This window comes from Malassezia japonica, chromosome 1, assembly GCF_029542785.1.
Source record: "Malassezia japonica chromosome 1, complete sequence".
Classification (NCBI taxonomy): Eukaryota; Fungi; Basidiomycota; class Malasseziomycetes; order Malasseziales; family Malasseziaceae; genus Malassezia; species Malassezia japonica.
The window spans coordinates 1,428,849-1,445,998 of NC_083370.1; the positions used below are offsets into that span (position 1 = coordinate 1,428,849).

Sequence of the window (17,150 nt, forward strand, 5' to 3'; positions counted from 1 at the left end):
GGTCCTACGCATCCAGCAAGGAAAGGTCAAAGGGGCCAGGCACCAGGCCGAGGCGCTTGTACAGCGATGACATCTTTTCCTCGTTCGACGAGATCGTGTCGCGCGCCTGGCCTTTGTGGCCACGCAGCAGCGTCACGACCTTGCCGGGCGCCCGGCGGCCATCGCGGCCGATGCGCGCGACGCGCCCAGCAAGGTGGGTATACTGCACCGCGTCGCCCACGGCCGGCATGCCGACCAAAAAGACGTGCGTCAGGCCGGGCACGTCGAGGCCGCGCGCGCTGCTCGACTGCAGCAGGTAGAGCACCGGCGATTCGTGCGGCGCGGCGCGGCGTTCGGGCGACACAACCTGCACCGGCACGCCGAGCGCCTCGAGCGCCGCCTGCGTCTTGCGCATGCTCCAGCGCGGGGGAAAGAGCGCGAGGCCGCTCTGGACACCATCGGCCGCAAACGCAAACGCAAGCGCCTCGAGCAGCGCCGCATCAATCACATGCTCTTCCGGGCCGTCGGACGGGGAGACGGGCGCGCGCTCGGTGCGCATCTCACGGGGCACGGCGTCCGAGGCGCTCCGCGCCAGGTTCCGGATCGGCGGCAGCTGCAGGCCCGCGTCCGCGTACGGCGCGTCGCCCGGCGTGTCTACGACGAGGCACGTGTGCGAAATCTCACGGGGCAGCGCTGCCGACGCCGACGCGCCGTCCGTGAGGCCCGTCTGGTCGAGGTAGCATGCCGTGTCGCGTGTCTCGCGCGTGTTGGTGCGGAGCCATCCGGTGCGTGCGCCGAGAAAGTGGCGCAGCACCGAGTTGGCCGTCGCGCTCGTGCAGATCAGCTGCAGCGGCACCGTGCCGGGCTCGCGCGGGAGCGCAGGCGCGAGGTCCTGCGCCTTTTCGGCGCCGCGATACTGCGCGCGGCGCACATGCTCCGGCGGGCGCTTTTCGGGGCCACGGCGGGGCCCGGTGCGCTCGAGGCCGGCGGTGAGCAGGCGCTCGCCCCCCGAGTAGGTCGCGCGCCGGAGCATCACCTGGTTCAGCAGCTGGAGGCCCGGCGTGCTATGCGTCTGGTGGCGCCACACTTGCTTCGCGCTCGGAAAGCGCCCTGGGAGCTGGAGGAGCGCATCCGCCTCGTCCAGTGCCACGGTACGGATCGTCTCGAGGCCCAGCAGCGAGCGGCCCTCTGGTTCGTTCAGCAGCTCCAAAAACCGCGTCGGTGTTCCGACTACCACATGCGGCGGTGATTCCCGAAGTTTGGAACTTTGCATAGCTGCATCCTGTCCGCGCACCACGCATTGGATCACGGCGTCCATCGAGGTAGCGAGCTGTGTGGGGACGAGCGCACGCGCCCACGCCATGTACTGTTCCGCCAGCTCGTTGCTCGGCACGATGATCCACGCCGAAATGCCGGCCGCCGGCGCTTTTCCTGCGTGACGAAAGAGCAGGCGGGGCTTCGCGAGCAGCGCGAGCAGCAGCGCGAGGCTCTTGCCCGAACCGGTATGCGCGCGCAGGATCACGTCACTTGGCGACAGGACGGCCGGAATGAGCGCGGCCTGCGCCGGCGTCGGCTCCGCCACATGCGGCATCGTCGCGGTGAGCTGCGCACAGAGCGTCGGCGAGAGGCCTAGTTTCTGGATAAGACGCGCAACGTACCTCGAATGCCGACGACGGCTTCCCCTCGGCCCCGGCAGGCGCGGCGGTCGCGGCGAAGCGCGCGGGCCACGCAAAGCGCGCCCAGCGCGCGGGCGGGAGGATCCCGGGCCTAGCAACCCGAGCCACCTCCAGTGCGCTCCTGCGCACCAAGGATGGAATCACGCCGCCCATCTTGATGGGGCGCCGTGCCAAGACGTCGCTGCCCATTTACGAAAGACCGCCACAACGCCGCGGAGGGATGCAGGAAATTTCGCCCGCCCGACAAATCACACGGCCATGTACGCAGCCAACACATGTTTAGTCAGCGAAACGCGTCGGTGTTGCAAGCGAAAGTTGTTTGGCTGCGTGCCTTTTGACAAGTCGAGTGTCGCTCTGACCCACCACCCAACTTCGGTGAGAATGGCAGGCCCTGGGCCATACCTGACTGTGGATCCCCCTGGAGGGGGTCCGGTCGCTCGGGAATCGAACGTACAGGGCTCACGACCACCAGAATTTGATGAACACGACAATCATTCGATCATGGATGCGTACGGCTCTCCGGACGCAAGCGACGACGACGAACTGCCACGCAGCGTCCACGGCGAGGCAATGGGGGGGAGCAGGCCATCTACGGCGATGCACAGCCCTTTTGTGAAAAACCTGCCTCTGGTGCCTGACGCTACGCCGGGGTCGGGCCAGCTGCACCCCACACCTCGACTCCCTCCTACGCTGACGCTCGCAGCATCGCCCACGATCGACTCGCCGGACAGCGAGTCACCCGCCGTGATTTATGCGGAGGCGTTTGCGACCGACGATGCCACGCCGCAGATGCCCTCCGGACGCTGGTCGTCCGTGCAGCCCGAAGAGGAGGCACAGCCCGGGGCTGTGGCTGCCAACTCGGTGTGGCCGGAGAGCGATGCGCCACGGCAGTCGACACCCCCGCCGCCATCGACGCCGCCGCACGCATCGACACCGCCGCGCGTGTCGACGCCGCCGTCGATGCAACGGCACCAGAGTACGGCCGGCCAATTTGATATCCCGACCTATTACGGAGATGACAGCGACGACATGATCAACGTGATCGACTCGTACGACCGTGCGCCGACGCGGCAGTTATCGCGCACATCGATGCGCAGCAACGCATCGCCGTCGCTCGCAGCGAGCATCGTCGACGAATACGGGAGCTTGTCGCGCATGTCTTCGGTGGTGTCCCGCTCCGGTACCTTTCAGAAGCGGCATCCCCATGCGACGCTTCCAGATACGCCGCAGAACATGTCGGGCAAGCGCCAAGAGGTTATGCGCCGCGGGACGGCCGAGAGCGACGATACCGGTGTGATGAGCGACAGGTACCCGGGCGCCTATCCAGCGTCATACACCGGCCTCGATTCGCCGCTCTCCTCGCCGGGACGCCGCCAGATTATCCGTGCGTATGCGCCGCGCGTCGGCGACACGAGCGAGGCGGACCACTCGGTGGTGTCTTTTCCGGACCAGTCCACGGACCAGTTCATCCTGCCGCCGGACTATCAGTCGCAGGTGTTCCTCGGCGACCACCCGGAGCAGCTCTATGGTGCAGACCGCGACTGGGACGAGCGCAAGCTCGCGGGCAAAAACCACTTTTCGATTCGCGGCATTGCCAATCTGAGCGCGCTCATCCTGCTTGTTCTGTCTGTGCTCATGCTCTTTTTGGGCTACCCGTTGCTGAGTGCCTACCGCTCCTTTACCCAAAATCGCGCGCGTGCGCAGCTCTTGGGCCAGCAGCCCGACGCGCCGATCCAGACACTCAACATCGACCACCTGCGCAACTCGCTCATTGACCCCGACACACCAATGGAGGAGCGCAACCGGACGCGGTTCCGCGACGGAAAGCCCATGAAGCTGGTCTTTAGCGACGAATTCAATGTGCCGGGGCGCTCGTTTTACCCCGGCGAAGATCCTTTCTGGCAAGCCGAGGATCTTCATTACTGGCAGACGGAGAACTACGAATGGTACGACCCCGAGACGATCACGACACAAGACGGCGACCTGGTGATTACACTCTCGGAGAAGCCTGAGCGCGGCCTCAACTTCCGCGGCGGGCTCTTGTCGAGCTGGAACAAGTTTTGCTTCACGGGCGGCTACCTGGAGGTACGCTTGCAGCTGCCCGGCAGGAACAATGCCTCGGGCCTGTGGCCTGCCGTGTGGACGATGGGCAATCTCGGTCGTGCTGGCTACGGTGCGTCGACCGAGGGCCTGTGGCCGTACTCGTACGACTCGTGCGACGTCGGCACGATGACGAACCAGACCTACCTGGACAGCCAAGGCGGCGGCCCCGTTGCCGCCGAGACGTCCGGGCACTATGTGGACCAGTACGGCCCAGCGCTGAGTTTCCTGCCCGGGCAGCGCCTGAGCCGGTGCACATGCCCGAACAGCGACGACCACCCCGGCCCCAGGCACCCCGACGGCACGTTTGTCGGCCGTTCTGCGCCCGAGATCGATGTGCTGGAAGCCGCAGCAAACAATGGCGAGGACGAGCATGGCCAGGTGTCCATGTCGCTCCAAGTGGCGCCTTTTGACGATGCGTACAACATCTCGCAGGCGAACGGGGGGTTTATCAATCACAACAACTCGAAGCATGCCGCGAAGCTGAATGACTATACCGGCTCCTCCTTCCAGCAGGCGGTGTCTGCCAAGGTGAATACGACGGACGCCGCTTATCAATACACGGGGGGTGAATACGATGAATACGGCTTCGAGTACAGTCCAGGCGGCGGCCCTGACTCGTACATTACGTGGACCTTGTCCCAGGAGCCTGCAGTCACCTTTAATGCCACGGCGCTTGGGCCGAACCCAAGGACAGAGGTGGGGCAGCGCCTCATCCCTCAGGAGCCCATGTACATCCTGATGAACCTCGGCATTGCGTCTTCCTTTGCTTGGGTGAACTGGGACGTACTCAGCGCCGAGTTCCCTGCTGTGATGCGCGTGGACTATGTTCGTGTCTGGCAGGAGGTGGACAAGATCAATGTCGGTTGCTCGCCTCCCGACTTCCCCACGGCGGCGTACATCGAAAAGCACCATGATGCATATCACAACACGCAGTATACCTCTTGGCTTCGGCCCAAAGACGAGGGAGGCTATGATCATCCTTTCCCTGGGAATATGCTCAAGGGCGAATGCTAGTTACCAATAGTCACGACAAAATCACACCTATCGCTTGTACGAATCCACACACCGATTTAGGCGGTCTGCTGAGGGCACGAAGCCGCCAGGTGGTCGCCCGAGCCACACGAGTAGCACGAGCGCTGGGGCGGCTGCGAGCAGTTGCGCGACATGTGGCCGAACTGGCCACAGTTGTAGCACTTGGGGCCGTCGCCGCCGGCGCCGGCGCCGGCGCCCATCGCACCCGAGGCCGACGGGCACTCGCGGCTAATGTGGCCGGCACCGCCACAGTTGTAGCAGCCGCGGCTGTTGCCGCGCGCACCAGTGGGGTTCTTGGGGCAGGCACGCGCCATGTGGCCGACCTCACCGCAGCGGTAGCACTCCTGGCCGCTCTGCGCGCTCTCGGCGGGCTGCGTCGGGCAGTCGCGCGACAGGTGCTCGGTGCTGTTGCAGCGGAAGCAGGCCTTGGGCATCGTCTCCTGCGGGCAGTCAGACGAGACGTGGCCCTGCTCGTTGCAGTTGTAGCTGCGGTTACATCCTCTGTTCGCACACTTACCAAGTCGGGTTGCCGGCCGTCGGGCACGATGCAATGTTGTGTCCAGCTAGGGGTCAGTCGACAACACGTACGACGTCCACAGCTAAAAAACGAAACAAAACGCGACAAAAAAAGTACGCCCCATCAGCCCCCCTTCTTCACAACGTGTGACACCCACTTATAACAGCTCCTCGAAAACGACATCCTCAGCAAAAATCTTCACCGTGGCAAGACGAACGGCGCTCCGCGGCTTTTTCGGGGGTGTCGCGTGCCGTGTACGGAGCCATGTGATTGGATGGCTACAGTGGAGGTGTGTATACTACCGCTAGCGCGCAATCCGCACGACGCGCTTGCGCTGGCGGCGGCCGAGCGCGGGCTGCTGAGGCGCGGCAGGCTTTTCTTCCTCCTCCTCCTCCTCGTCATCGTCGCCACCGAGGCCCATGCTACTCATCATGCTCCCCAGAGGACCCATGTTTTGCAGCGCACCCGCCGCGCCGGCCATCTTGGACAGGTCCATGCCCAGCATCCCGGCCGGCACTGCCGGCGAGTGCGGCGGATAGATCTCGTCCACCGCAATGCGCCGGATCACACGCTCACGCTCGCGCATCGGGTTGCGCGCCCGCGCCGGCGCGCCGCGCTTGCTCTTGGGCTGCTTCACCACCGGCAGCGGCGGCGGCTTGCCGCCGGCAACAGGCTGCAGCGTCGTCGCGAGCGCTTCCAGCAGCTTTTGTTTCGTAGGGAGGTCAGAACGCACGAGGCTGCCGTCGTCCTTGTGCAGCTTGATCTTGACACGCCCCGGATTTGCCCAGTCCCGGGGATGCGTGCGATAGGGCTCGTGCATGTACTCGAGCCGCAGCTGCTTGGCCGCATTCGAGATATACTGACTGTTGGGGTGGAGCACCGCTTTTTCGTAGGCAACGCGGCGGCACCCCTTGCGGTAGCGCTGCTTTGCGTCGAGATAAATGGGGTACACGCACGTCCAGTGCTTGTGCGGGCCGTCCTCTTCGCCATCGTCTGCCACGTTCGGCGCGGCATGGCGCGGCGCACTGCCGCTGCTCGCGCCGCCGCCAGTCATCTGCGCCATCATCTCCTGCATCATATCCATGCTCGGCACGTTGCCTGCATTTTGCGCAGACATGCCCGGCAAGTCGAACTGCGTAAGTACATCGTGCGGCGCGCTACGCACGTCTGTGTCGTCATTGAACTCCTCCACCGTTGCGTGCGGCGCCGCCATCTCGGTCTACAGCAATCACGGCGGTCGCGAAGAAGCTGCTGACTAAGCCACGTGGTACAGCAGCGCGGCGCCGCGCCTTTTTGCTCTGTGCACTGATGAGTGACTCCCTCCTCGCCGCGCTGTCGTCGCTCTCCATCGAGCCGGCCGCTCCCAAGGCCGTGTCGCACCAGGCTGCCGAGTCTCAGGCTGCCTGGGGCGAGGCCCTTGCTGCGCTCCCTGCTGCGGAGCTGCCGAGCGGCTACCACCTGCTCAAGACGCTCGTCTTCAAGCCCAAGACCGCCAAGAACGATACGCCGGTGCCTGTGATCGTCGTGACGGACGAACAGACGCAGACGAACACGAGCGCTATCGGCGCACACCTCAAGCTGAAGGAGCTGCGCCTCGCTGTTCCGGAACTGCTGCGCGCGACACTCGACGCGACCAAGGACGATGGTACGTGCATCTTCTCACCCAGTCTCGCCCTTTAATGTGACCGAGGCGAACGCGGGCAAGGTCCGTGTCCTCCTTGACGAAGGAATCGTGGGGTCGGATGTGCCGTACGCCGTCCACGCGCGCTCCGCGTCCGAGACGGTGTTTGTGACCGGCGCGGCGCTCAAGGCCTACCTCGAGAGCACCAAGGTGCCGCTCGATGTCGCCGCCTTTAGCTCGCTCGCTGCCCCTACCCCGGCTCCGCCTGCCGCGAAGCCCGCCGCAAAGGCCAAGGCGGTGGACGCAAAGATCGCCGACGCCGAGCTGATCGGCATTACGGTGCAAAAGGACCTCGACTTCCCCGAATGGTACCAGCAGGTGCTGCGCAAGGGTGACATGCTCGACTACTACGATGTGAGTGGCTGCTACATCCTTAAGCCCTGGAGCTACTTTGTCTGGGAGTCTATCCAGAAGTTCTTTGACGGCGAGATCAAGAAGATCGGTGTCCAGAACTGCTACTTCCCGATGTTTGTCTCGTCGGATGTGCTCGAAAAGGAAAAGGACCACATTGAGGGCTTCGCCCCCGAGGTCGCGTGGGTGACGCGCGCCGGCAAGTCGGAGCTCGAGAAGCCCGTCGCGATCCGTCCCACGTCCGAGACGGTGATGTACCCCTACTATGCGCGCTGGATCCAGAGCCATCGTGACCTGCCCCTGAAGCTCAACCAGTGGAACAGTGTCGTGCGCTGGGAGTTTAAGCACCCCCAGCCCTTCCTGCGTACGCGCGAGTTCCTCTGGCAAGAGGGCCACACCGCGCACCTGACCCAGGAGTCGGCCGGCGAGGAGGTCATGCACATCCTCGACCTGTACCGCCGCGTGTACGAGGAGCTGCTTGCGCTGCCCGTCGTGCCCGGTGTCAAGTCTGAGAAGGAAAAGTTTGCCGGTGGTCTGTACACGACCACCGTCGAGGGCTACATCCCCACGACCGGCCGCGGTATCCAGGGCGGTACCTCGCACTGCCTCGGCCAGAACTTTTCCAAGATGTTTGACATTACTGTGCAGGACCCCAAGGCGACGGACGAGACGCGCGGCAAGCCCGAGGGCCGTCTCTTTGTCTGGCAGAACTCGTGGGGTCTATCTACGCGCCCGATTGGTGTGATGGTCATGGTGCACGGTGACAACAAGGGTCTTGTGATGCCCCCCCGCGTCGCGAGCACGCAGGTGGCGATTGTCCCCTGTGGTCTGGGTGTCAAGGTTGCGCAGGACGTCAAGGACGCTGTGAACGAGACGTGCACGCGCATCGCCAACGAGCTGACCAAGGCGGACGTGCGTGCGCACGCCGACCTGCGTGACAACTACAACCCCGGCTTCAAGTTCAACGACTGGGAGCTGCGCGGTGTGCCGATCCGTCTCGAGATCGGCCCCAAGGACCTGGAGAAGAAGTCGGTCGTTGGTGTGCGCCGCGACAATGGTGCGAAGGAGTCGCTCCCCATCGACACGATCGCCGAGACGATCCCTGCGCTGCTCAACACGATCCACAACGACATGTACGCGCGCGCCAACGCCGAGTTCCGCGACCACCGCAAGGTGGTCACCGAGTGGGACGCGTTTACCTCTACGCTCAACGCCAAGAACCATGTGATCATCCCGTGGTGCGAGGAGGAGGCGTGCGAGGATCAGATCAAGGACCGCAGTGCGCGCACGGTCACCTCGGGCGAGGCGCAGGACGAACGTGCCCCCTCGATGGGCGCCAAGTCGCTGTGCATTCCCTTTGACCAGACGCCCTACCCCTCGATCGAGGGCAAGCAGTGCCCCCAGTGCGGCAAGGCTGCCAAGCGCTGGACGATGTTTGGCCGTAGCTACTAATTAGCTCTACTTGCGCTTCTGGCTCGTGGTGCCCTTGGGCAGTGCACGCGTGAACGGAATAAAGTCGCGGCCCTGCATATAGGGTTGGAGCACCGGGGGAATGCGCAGGCCCTCCTCCGTCTGCCAGTTCTCGACGATGCAGCACAGCGCGCGCTCCGTAGCGCAGAGCGTGCCGTTGAGCATGTGGCAGTACTGCTTCTTGGAGTCGCCCTGCTTCTTGATGCCGCAGCGCACCTCGAGCCGCCGGCTCTGGTAGTCGGTGCAGTTCGAGCAGGAGACGAGCTCCTTGTGCTCACCCTGGAAGGGGAACCAGGCCTCGAGGTCGTACTTTTGCGCCGCCGCGTTGTTCAGCGCGCCCGACACGATGCCCACGACGCGGTAGGGGATCTGGAGGCTCTGGTAAAACTCCTCCGAGTTCTGCAGCATCTCGTCGAGCATCGCCCACGAGCTGGCAGGGTCCGTGATGCAGAACTGCTCGATCTTCTCGAACTGGTGCACGCGGAAGATGCCCCAAGTGTCCTTGCCGTGGGAGCCGGCTTCCTTGCGGAAGCACGTCGAGTAGCCCGCGTACTTGATCGGGAGCTGCTCGGCAGGCTTCTCGAACCACTCGTTCGAGTGGAACGCCGAGATGGGCTGCTCGGACGTGGCAATGAGGTACTTGTCGTCCTCGTCGCCGGTGACCTTGTAGAGCTCCTCGTCAAAGTCCTCGAGCTGCGCCGTCTTGGCCATGTGCTCCTTGCGCATCATGAACGGCGTCATGATCTTCTTGAAGCCCTTCTTGCGCAGGAAGTCGAGACCGTAGTTGATCAGCGCCTGGTTCAGGTCGACACCGTCGCCGGTCAGGTAGAAACCGCGGTGGCCGGCGATCTTTGCGCCGCGCTCCGTGTCAAAGGTCTCGAGGCGGTACATGACCTCGTGGTGCGACAGGATATTGTCCTTCTTCTCAAACACGCCGTTGGGCCCGTCGGGGTGCCACGTCTTGGTGGTCACGTTGTCGTCCTCGGTCTGGGACACCGGGGCGTTGTCGCCGACAATGTTGCCGATCGTGCCCGCTTTGGCGCGCATCACGCGCTCCGCCTCGGCGACCTTGGGCTTGAAGTCGGCAATCTTGGCATCGATCTCCTTCTTCTGGGCGAGCTCCTCGTCGGCGCTCTCCTTGTTCTTCTTCTTCGCGGTGATCGCCTTTTGGGTCGCGTTGACCTCCTGCTGGAGGTTGTTCAGCTGGAACTCGAGCTGCACCCACTCCTTGTACAGGCCGAGCACCTCGTCGACGAGCTCCACGCTCGCGCCACGCTTGCGCTGCGACTCACGCACCACCTCGGGGTTGCCGCCTTTCTCTACCTGGAGCTGCTGCAGGTCAATCATGTTGCGAACGAGACCGTGATGGGTCACGTGTTTCTTCTTCCCCCGTTTTACGATGGTGCCCGTTGTGGACATTCCGTTTGCGCTGCCGGCCGCGCCGGCGAACTACGCTGCGCCCGCTGCCTCGACCTCGGCGGTGCCGCTGACGACCGCCAAGGTGGAGCCTGCGGGCCCTGCCTTCCTCGGCTTCATCCGCCGCAGCCTGCACCAGAGCTCGTTTGCGGAGGACGACGCGCTGATGAAGCAGCGCCTCGCCGACCACGCCGCGGCGAACGCCGAGGTGGACGAGCTGGACAACGACATCGGTGAGGAGCCCGAGAGCGAAGAGCTGCTCGAGAGCGACCCGAAGGAGTGGAAGTCGCAAGACCACTACGCGGTCCTCGGTCTCTCGTCTCGCCGCTACAAGGCCACCGACCACGAGATCAAGATTGCGCACCGCAAGAAGGTTCTCAAGCACCACCCCGATAAGAAGGCGGGCGCTTCTGGCCTTGCGAACGACGACTCCTTCTTCAAGTGTGTCGCCAAGGCGCACGAGATCCTCTCGAACCCGGAGAAGCGCCGTCAGTTTGACAGTGTCGACGAGGGCATCGACGACGAGGCTGTGCCGACTGGCAAGGAGGCTCCCGAGCGCTTCTTTGAGCTGTGGGGCCCTGTCTTCGAGCGCGAGGCGCGCTTCTCGAAGAACACGCCGGTGCCGTCGCTTGGCGACGAGAACAGCACCAAGGAGCAGGTCGACGAGTTCTACAACTTCTTCTACGACTTTGACTCGTGGCGCAGCTTCGAGTACCTCGACAAGGAGGCGAACGAGGGCAGCGACTCGCGCGACGAGAAGCGCTACACCGAGAAGAAGAACCGCAACGAGCGCGCCCGCCGCAAGAAGGAGGACAACGCCCGCCTGCGCAACCTCGTCGACAAGGCGCTGTCGGTCGACCCGCGCATCAAGCAGTTCCGTGCGCAGGAGCGTGCCGCGCGTGAGGCCAAGAAGAACAAGGGCCGCCCGGGTGCGCCGGGCAACGCTGCCGCTACCGCCGCCGCTGAGGCCGAGCGCAAGAAGGCCGAGGCCGAAAAGGCGGCTGCCGACGCCGCCGCGAAGGAGGAGGCCGAGAAGGCGCAGCGTGCCGACGCCAAGAAGGTGCGCGAGGCTGCCAAGAAGAACCTGAAGAAGGAGAAGAAGGCGCTGCGCACCCTCATCGCCGAGGCAAACTACTTCCAACCGGACGGCACGACGCCGTCGGCGAGCATCCTCGACAAGCAGCTCACCACGCTCGACGCGCTCTGCACTGCGCTCGAGCCCGAGGCGGTGCAGGCCCTGCGCGAGACGTGCGAGAAGGACAAGGCCAGCGCTCAGGCCGCGCTGCACCAGGCCGCCCAGGACAAGTCGCTGGGTGATGCGTTCGCTTAAGTAGTATACACTATTTCATCGCAGCAAGCTCGGCGTGCGTAAATACGTGATGGTCGCGCAGAAAGACGTAGTGGAAGCGCGCATTGCGGCGCACCTCAGCAGAGGTAAACTCGGCGCGGAGCCGCTCGCGCTCCTCGTCCGAGAGGCGGCATGGGCGGCCGGCCGCACGCTGCGCGGCCAGCTCCTCGTCCAGCGCACGCATCACGTACCGCGCCGAGGTGCCGATGCGGATGCATGCGCGCGACGCGAGCTCGACCAGGGTGAGCTGCTTGGTGCGCCACGCGGCGAGTGCGCGCTGGTACGCCTTCTTTTCGGGGCCAAAGGAGCTGTCGAGACGACTTGGCCGCGCCTTTTTCGGCTTCGGCGGCGCGTCGCTCACGCTGCTGGTTGCGTGCCGCACGACCGCCATCGCCGCCTCGTACGGCGTCGCGGCGAGGTCGGCGGGGGGCTGCTCGAGCACCCGCCGTGTCGCCCGCTCATAGGTACGCAGGACGAGCTGGTGAAAGAGCTCGAGGCCAACGTACGCGTCGCTCGCCGCGTACTCTTGCTGCAGGTGCGACAGGGGGGTATTGGTCCACCGGCTCACACGCACTGCGTCCTTGCGCAGCGTGCGGTCGAGGTAGGACTGGCACAGGTCGCGCAGGCTGACGAGCAGACGGCGGTGCTTCCAGCGGCTGGGATCGAGCGCCTTGGCCATCGCACTTAGCTCGACCAGCCCGTTGCTCACGAGCTTAAAGTCGCGCCGAAGCTTGTGCCCGTCGTTGCGCACCGCGACACCGACCTTGAGGATATGCGGATCGGCGAGCATCTCTCGTATGCTCTGGGGCACACAACCCATTGCCGAGAGGTGTATAATGTAGATATTGTTTGCCATGCCGAGCTGCATCACGGCCGTGCGCCCGGGAAACTGGCCCATATTCCACTCCAGGTCGAAGCCCACCGACTTGGCGACGGTGCCACAGCGCGCCAACGCGCCGGGCAGCAGCGCATCGACCTCGCGCTCGCTATCAAAATACGTCACTTTGGGCTTGCGCACTACGCTCGGCACGTCGGGCGCGTACAGCTGGTCGTAGCACCGTGGCACCGTGCCAAGCGGGCGCCGGTAGGAATAGATCGGATCGCCGACTTCGGCGTCGACGCGCGCCTGGTCGGCAAGCGCCGCGGCAAGGCGATCAATGCTTTTCGGTACGGCAATCGCCTCGTACGGCGGCGCGCGGCTCGAGTACGCCCGCTTGGGGCGCACAAACATCCGCTTCGCGCCGCGGCTCGCCGAACACAGGGCCATGGCAGCAGCGTGGCCCCTGCACGAGCCACGTGGAGCAACACTACGAAAGCCAATACGGAGCGGCCATGGCCTCCTCGGCAATGACCAGGTCGATCGAGTCGCCAAAGTACTCGGGCTCCTCGTCATCGAGCGCACGCACAGCAGCAAGCTGGTTCTGCGAGTCGCCCAGGGCATAACACAGGTAGCCCGCGGGGGCAATGTAGGCACGCGCTGGGTCAGTGCGGCGACATACACGAATAGTCGACCAATGCCTTGCCGTCGCGCACGCGGATTCCGGCGGGCACCGCGGGGAACTTGCACGAGAGGAGCGTGCGGTGCATCGCCTGGAGCAGAGGCAGGATGCGCTGGTCGCCGCTCACGGCGTAATAGTGCGCGAGGCGCCACGCTGGGTGAGTCAAGTTACGTACGCGTACGGCACGCGTTCCAGCTCATCTCGCCGTCGTACTTCGACTCGAGGTGCTTGCCGCGCGGGGGATGCCAGCCATGGCGCGAGTCGTATACCAAAAAGTCGGCAATGAGGCCCGTATGAGTGTGCTGCATCTGGGTCAGCGCGACCTGCAGCGTCGCTTCGAGGACCTGTTGCCAGCGCGAGCGCGCATGGGGGTCGGGGTGCTTCAGGTGAAACAGGAGGAAGCTCGACAGGATAAAGTCGGAACTACGCGTCGAGTTGTAGAGCCGCTGGTTGTCGCGCCCGTCCTGGTTGCACCAGTCGCCGAGCAAAGGAACGTGGAGCGACGGGTGGATGCAGTGCGCCATCAGCGCGTCGCACAGGCGCGCAGCCTCTGCGCCGTACACACCGCCGGGGTGCATCTGCGAGCCATGCGGCCACTTGCGCGCAGCGAGGAACAGCGCCGTGGCAATGTCAATGTCGCCGTCCGTGGCGCAGTCCTCGGCATCCTCCGCGACGTACAGCTGCTGGCGCGAGTCCATGCGCACCTGCCACTTCATCAGGCCATGATTGTTGCGGTAGGCCTGAAAGAAGGACAGCAGCCCGTCAAAGTCGGCCTGGTTGCCGTGCAGCACCGCAATGAGCATCGCGTATCCGTGCGCCTCTGAGCACGTCACTGCGTCACCATTGTCGCCCGAGCCGTTGTAGAAGCAGTACATGCCCATAGGGCTCGACCGCATGTACGTTCCACACCAGCTACGGTACCGCGCGTCCATCACAAACGAAACAGGGAAATGACAGGGGCTCGGATCTGGCCACAGCCCGACTCGACAAGTGGAGCGCGCCGAAACTCGGCGAAACTATCCCGAGGTGTTCGCTGCGCAACGCGACTGGGTCGCAGCAGGGCGAGGTCTATGCGCTATCCGCGCCAGACTATCGGAACCAGTGTGTCATTTGACACTGCCATCTCCCCATACACACAGTGCCAAGTACGACTCTAGCCGTTGGCCAAAGGAAACATGCATTACATGATGTATTTTTAGTACGCCTACTGTAGGCACACTAGCGTATACCGCCGTATTTTATGCAAACGGCTTAACGACGGCCGGCACCAGGGACGTGGCGACCCTTGCGCTCCGGAACCTGCGAGAGGGTGACCGGGGCGGTGACCGTGACCGGGAGGTTGTCAAAGCCGAGGCTGTGGATCAGCTCATCGGTGTCAGGGTCGATCTCAAGCGGCGCAACCGACGAGTCCAGGGCAGAGACCTCGGGCACGTATTGGTCCTGGAGTGTAAGTACAATGACGGGGGGTGAAAACGTACCTTGCGCTCGCGCTCCTCCTCCTGGAGCTTGAACGAGATGCCGCGGACGGGGCCACGCTGAATCCGCTTCATCAGGTGGGTGGTGAAGCCGGCAATCTTGTTCCTCAGGCGCTTCGAGGGGATAATGGCGACCTCATCGATGACCTTCTTGTTCGTGTGGAAGTCCACCGGGTTGAGACGGGGGTAGTACTTCTCGATGAGAACGCGAGCGGCGCGCTTGGTGGTCTTGGTACGAACGCGACCCTGTTAGGTGTTAGCTTTATCCTCAAAGAGAGAGTGCATGGGCAAGCTCGTCTCGCATAGTGCTTGGGCCTCTGTCCTCTTTTCCCATGCTGCCAAGCGCGGGTCAAGGCGAGGCGCAGTGTGCTCCGCAGACGGCGCATCTGCCGAACACCATGCAAGACGTGCCGGCCCAACGCACATCATTATGTCACTCACCATACTGTGCTAGTGTTGTAGGAACAGGAAAAGGCAGCGCTGGCAGAGGCACTTTGTACGGCGCACCTTCCTGCGTGGCTCCGCTTGTAGTTTTGAACACTTCACGTGACAATGTACATTACCAAGGCCCGGCGGAGGCATTACGGAAAAAATTCGGAAATGCCCCTGTACCCCCCAGGCAATTCGCACGCTCAGCGCGCGCCATTTTCTTCTCGCTACCGATTCCTTAGTCGATCGTCACCGCAAGTACAATATGGTCAGGGTCTCGGTTCTGGTACGTATTGATGTCTACGGCAAGAGCATGGGCTAACACTGAACAGAATGACGCCCTTGTGAGCATTGTTAACGCTGAGCGCCGGGGTAAGCGCCAGGTTCTCCTCCGCCCCTCCTCGAAGGTGGTGGTCAAGTTCCTCAGCGTTATGCAGAAGCACGGTACGTATTCGTATCGCACGGCACAGGGGAAAGAGGAGAGAATGCGGCGCTCCATTGTGGTCAGCGGCATGCCTGCTCGGGATTATAACTGTTGAACTACTGGGTATCTCTTCCACCGGTGTTCATCTTTAAGATTCCGAGATATCAACGCGGCTAGCTTGGTGCATGTCAGACTCTCTGGCGTGCTCCAGTGCGTAATAGGCATGTCCTGTGGCTGCTACATTCTCTCTTTTTTTTACTTGTGCTGTGCTTTTTCAGGACAGAATACTGACCGTCAGGTTACATTGGTGACTTTGAGATCATTGACGACCACCGTGCCGGCAAGATCGTGGTGAGCCTCAACGGCCGCATCAACAAGTGCGGTGTTGTCTCGCCCCGCTTCTCCGTTCCCCTTAACCAGATCGAGGGCTGGGTCTCGAACATGCTTCCCGCCCGTTCGTACGGCTTTGTCGTCCTCACCACCTCGGCTGGCATTATGGACCACGAGGAGGCCCGCCGGAAGCACGTTGCCGGCAAGATCCTCGGCTACTTCTACTAAATGCCTTGCACGGAACTTGAATGCCGACCGGTGACACGGCTTGCATACTCATCATCAAGTCAGGCATCAAAAGCCCGCAGTGCCAAGAAGACGGAGTCTTGGCCTGTACTATGTCGTAGTATGTCTACGCGATAGCTGTGGGCCGTAGCCTTATGGGCAACGAGGTATGCATCGATTCCCTTCGAGCACCACGTCGCCTGCCAGGAAATCATGATGGCTTTTCCCTATACGCTAGCTATTCCCTCTTCCGTAGGCGCTTGGGCTCGGGCTGGTCGCGCGGCGCGGCGTGGGTAGTTTCGGGTGCGGCGTGCACACGCTTGGCATTCCCAGCAGGCTCCTCGGCAGCGTGAGTCTGCGGTGTAAAGGAGGGGACGTTGGGGTTGAGCTGCGTCTTGGGCTCACCTCCATCCGCATCTGCATCCGCCTCGGCAGGGCCCGAGGCAACCGGCGCCTGCCTAAGCGAGGCATCGATCGACTCGTGGAGCTTCTGCAGCTGAGCCACAATCGCATCCAGACCACTCCGTGTCTCGGCAGTGATGCTGGAAAACGACTCATTCTCCTGCTTGAGTGCCGCGACACGCTCCTGGAGCGACTGCAGCGTGCTCTCCATGTCTTCGCGGCTGGGGTATACAACAATCTTGCGCGCGAGCTCGTCGTACTCGATGCGGTTCTGCCGCGTCTGCTGCGCTGCCTCGAGTTCTTTCTTGAGACGCGCAATATTTTTACGCTCTTCCTCGCATGATGCGTCTGGGTCAGCGGCGGGATACGTACGTAGCGCGGCTGCCTCGCTGTCGTACGCCTCGATTTCGCGCTGGGTGGTCGACTGAGACGTGGCCTGCAAGCGGTTAAGGTGATTGCAGAACAAATCGAGGTCGCTCTTTAGCATTATGACCGCCGCATTGCTGTATAAGTAGATGCAAAGTACGTACTGTTCCTCGTCGCTGGCAGCTTGCGCAACGGTCGTGATGCGTTTTGTGAGGCGCCGGAGGTATTTCTCGTCTGTGGCCAGGCGCGCTTTAAGGATATCATCTAAGGAGTAAGTATGCACATTCCATAGGAGTACTTACCCTGCTCCTGGCCCGTAAGGAGCGCCATGGCCGGCTGTGTGTCGGTCATCGTCGCCGCGCCTCGCCAACAAGTGGAGTGTGCGTCGTGCGGGGATCTATGTACTTTCCTGGCATACAAACCTTGC

At 63.2% G+C, this 17,150-nt stretch overlaps 11 protein-coding genes across 11 annotated transcripts; 4 read left to right on the forward strand and 7 right to left on the reverse strand.

Annotated features, from left to right (window-relative positions):
* Window positions 1–4: 4 nt before the first annotated feature.
* On the reverse strand, window positions 5–1,844 carry MJAP1_000793 (uncharacterized protein; the record flags this gene model as incomplete). The annotated part of the gene is made up of 4 exons (XM_060264760.1): window positions 5–1,183; window positions 1,274–1,615; window positions 1,638–1,661; window positions 1,785–1,844. The coding sequence occupies 4 exons, from the start codon at window positions 1,842–1,844 to the stop codon at window positions 5–7; spliced, it is 1,605 nt and encodes a 534-aa protein (XP_060120743.1).
* A 408-nt stretch (window positions 1,845–2,252) lies between these two features.
* MJAP1_000794 (uncharacterized protein) lies at window positions 2,253–4,772 on the forward strand (the record flags this gene model as incomplete). Its single annotated transcript, XM_060264761.1, has 1 exon — window positions 2,253–4,772. The coding sequence occupies one exon, from the start codon at window positions 2,253–2,255 to the stop codon at window positions 4,770–4,772; it is 2,520 nt and encodes an 839-aa protein (XP_060120744.1).
* Window positions 4,773–4,828: 56 nt separating this feature from the next.
* SEC65 (signal recognition particle subunit) lies at window positions 4,829–6,520 on the reverse strand (the record flags this gene model as incomplete). Its single annotated transcript, XM_060264762.1, has 4 exons — window positions 4,829–5,276; window positions 5,379–5,389; window positions 5,452–5,463; window positions 5,630–6,520. The coding sequence occupies 4 exons, from the start codon at window positions 6,518–6,520 to the stop codon at window positions 4,829–4,831; spliced, it is 1,362 nt and encodes a 453-aa protein (XP_060120745.1).
* A 95-nt stretch (window positions 6,521–6,615) lies between these two features.
* Window positions 6,616–8,791, forward strand: MJAP1_000796 (proline--tRNA ligase; the record flags this gene model as incomplete). The annotated part of the gene is made up of 2 exons (XM_060264763.1): window positions 6,616–6,952; window positions 6,975–8,791. The coding sequence occupies 2 exons, from the start codon at window positions 6,616–6,618 to the stop codon at window positions 8,789–8,791; spliced, it is 2,154 nt and encodes a 717-aa protein (XP_060120746.1).
* Window positions 8,792–8,797: 6 nt separating this feature from the next.
* Window positions 8,798–10,156, reverse strand: SES1 (serine--tRNA ligase; the record flags this gene model as incomplete). Its single annotated transcript, XM_060264764.1, has 1 exon — window positions 8,798–10,156. The coding sequence occupies one exon, from the start codon at window positions 10,154–10,156 to the stop codon at window positions 8,798–8,800; it is 1,359 nt and encodes a 452-aa protein (XP_060120747.1).
* Window positions 10,157–10,208: 52 nt separating this feature from the next.
* zuo1 (hydroxymethylglutaryl-CoA lyase) lies at window positions 10,209–11,555 on the forward strand (the record flags this gene model as incomplete). The annotated part of the gene is made up of 1 exon (XM_060264765.1): window positions 10,209–11,555. The coding sequence occupies one exon, from the start codon at window positions 10,209–10,211 to the stop codon at window positions 11,553–11,555; it is 1,347 nt and encodes a 448-aa protein (XP_060120748.1).
* Window positions 11,556–11,565: 10 nt separating this feature from the next.
* On the reverse strand, window positions 11,566–12,840 carry MJAP1_000799 (uncharacterized protein; the record flags this gene model as incomplete). Its single annotated transcript, XM_060264766.1, has 1 exon — window positions 11,566–12,840. One exon carries the CDS (start codon window positions 12,838–12,840, stop codon window positions 11,566–11,568), a length of 1,275 nt encoding a protein of 424 aa, XP_060120749.1.
* Window positions 12,841–12,880: 40 nt separating this feature from the next.
* MJAP1_000800 (uncharacterized protein) lies at window positions 12,881–13,968 on the reverse strand (the record flags this gene model as incomplete). Its single annotated transcript, XM_060264767.1, has 3 exons — window positions 12,881–13,050; window positions 13,073–13,225; window positions 13,248–13,968. The coding sequence occupies 3 exons, from the start codon at window positions 13,966–13,968 to the stop codon at window positions 12,881–12,883; spliced, it is 1,044 nt and encodes a 347-aa protein (XP_060120750.1).
* Window positions 13,969–14,323: 355 nt separating this feature from the next.
* On the reverse strand, window positions 14,324–14,991 carry RPS17B (40S ribosomal protein S17.e.B; the record flags this gene model as incomplete). The annotated part of the gene is made up of 3 exons (XM_060264768.1): window positions 14,324–14,512; window positions 14,551–14,793; window positions 14,989–14,991. 3 exons carry the CDS (start codon window positions 14,989–14,991, stop codon window positions 14,324–14,326), a joined length of 435 nt encoding a protein of 144 aa, XP_060120751.1.
* Window positions 14,992–15,407: 416 nt separating this feature from the next.
* RPS15A (40S ribosomal protein S15a) lies at window positions 15,408–15,958 on the forward strand (the record flags this gene model as incomplete). The annotated part of the gene is made up of 2 exons (XM_060264769.1): window positions 15,408–15,420; window positions 15,699–15,958. The coding sequence occupies 2 exons, from the start codon at window positions 15,408–15,410 to the stop codon at window positions 15,956–15,958; spliced, it is 273 nt and encodes a 90-aa protein (XP_060120752.1).
* A 235-nt stretch (window positions 15,959–16,193) lies between these two features.
* Window positions 16,194–17,074, reverse strand: MJAP1_000803 (uncharacterized protein; the record flags this gene model as incomplete). Its single annotated transcript, XM_060264770.1, has 4 exons — window positions 16,194–16,705; window positions 16,730–16,860; window positions 16,888–16,987; window positions 17,026–17,074. 4 exons carry the CDS (start codon window positions 17,072–17,074, stop codon window positions 16,194–16,196), a joined length of 792 nt encoding a protein of 263 aa, XP_060120753.1.
* Between the last annotated feature and the right edge of the window lie 76 nt (window positions 17,075–17,150).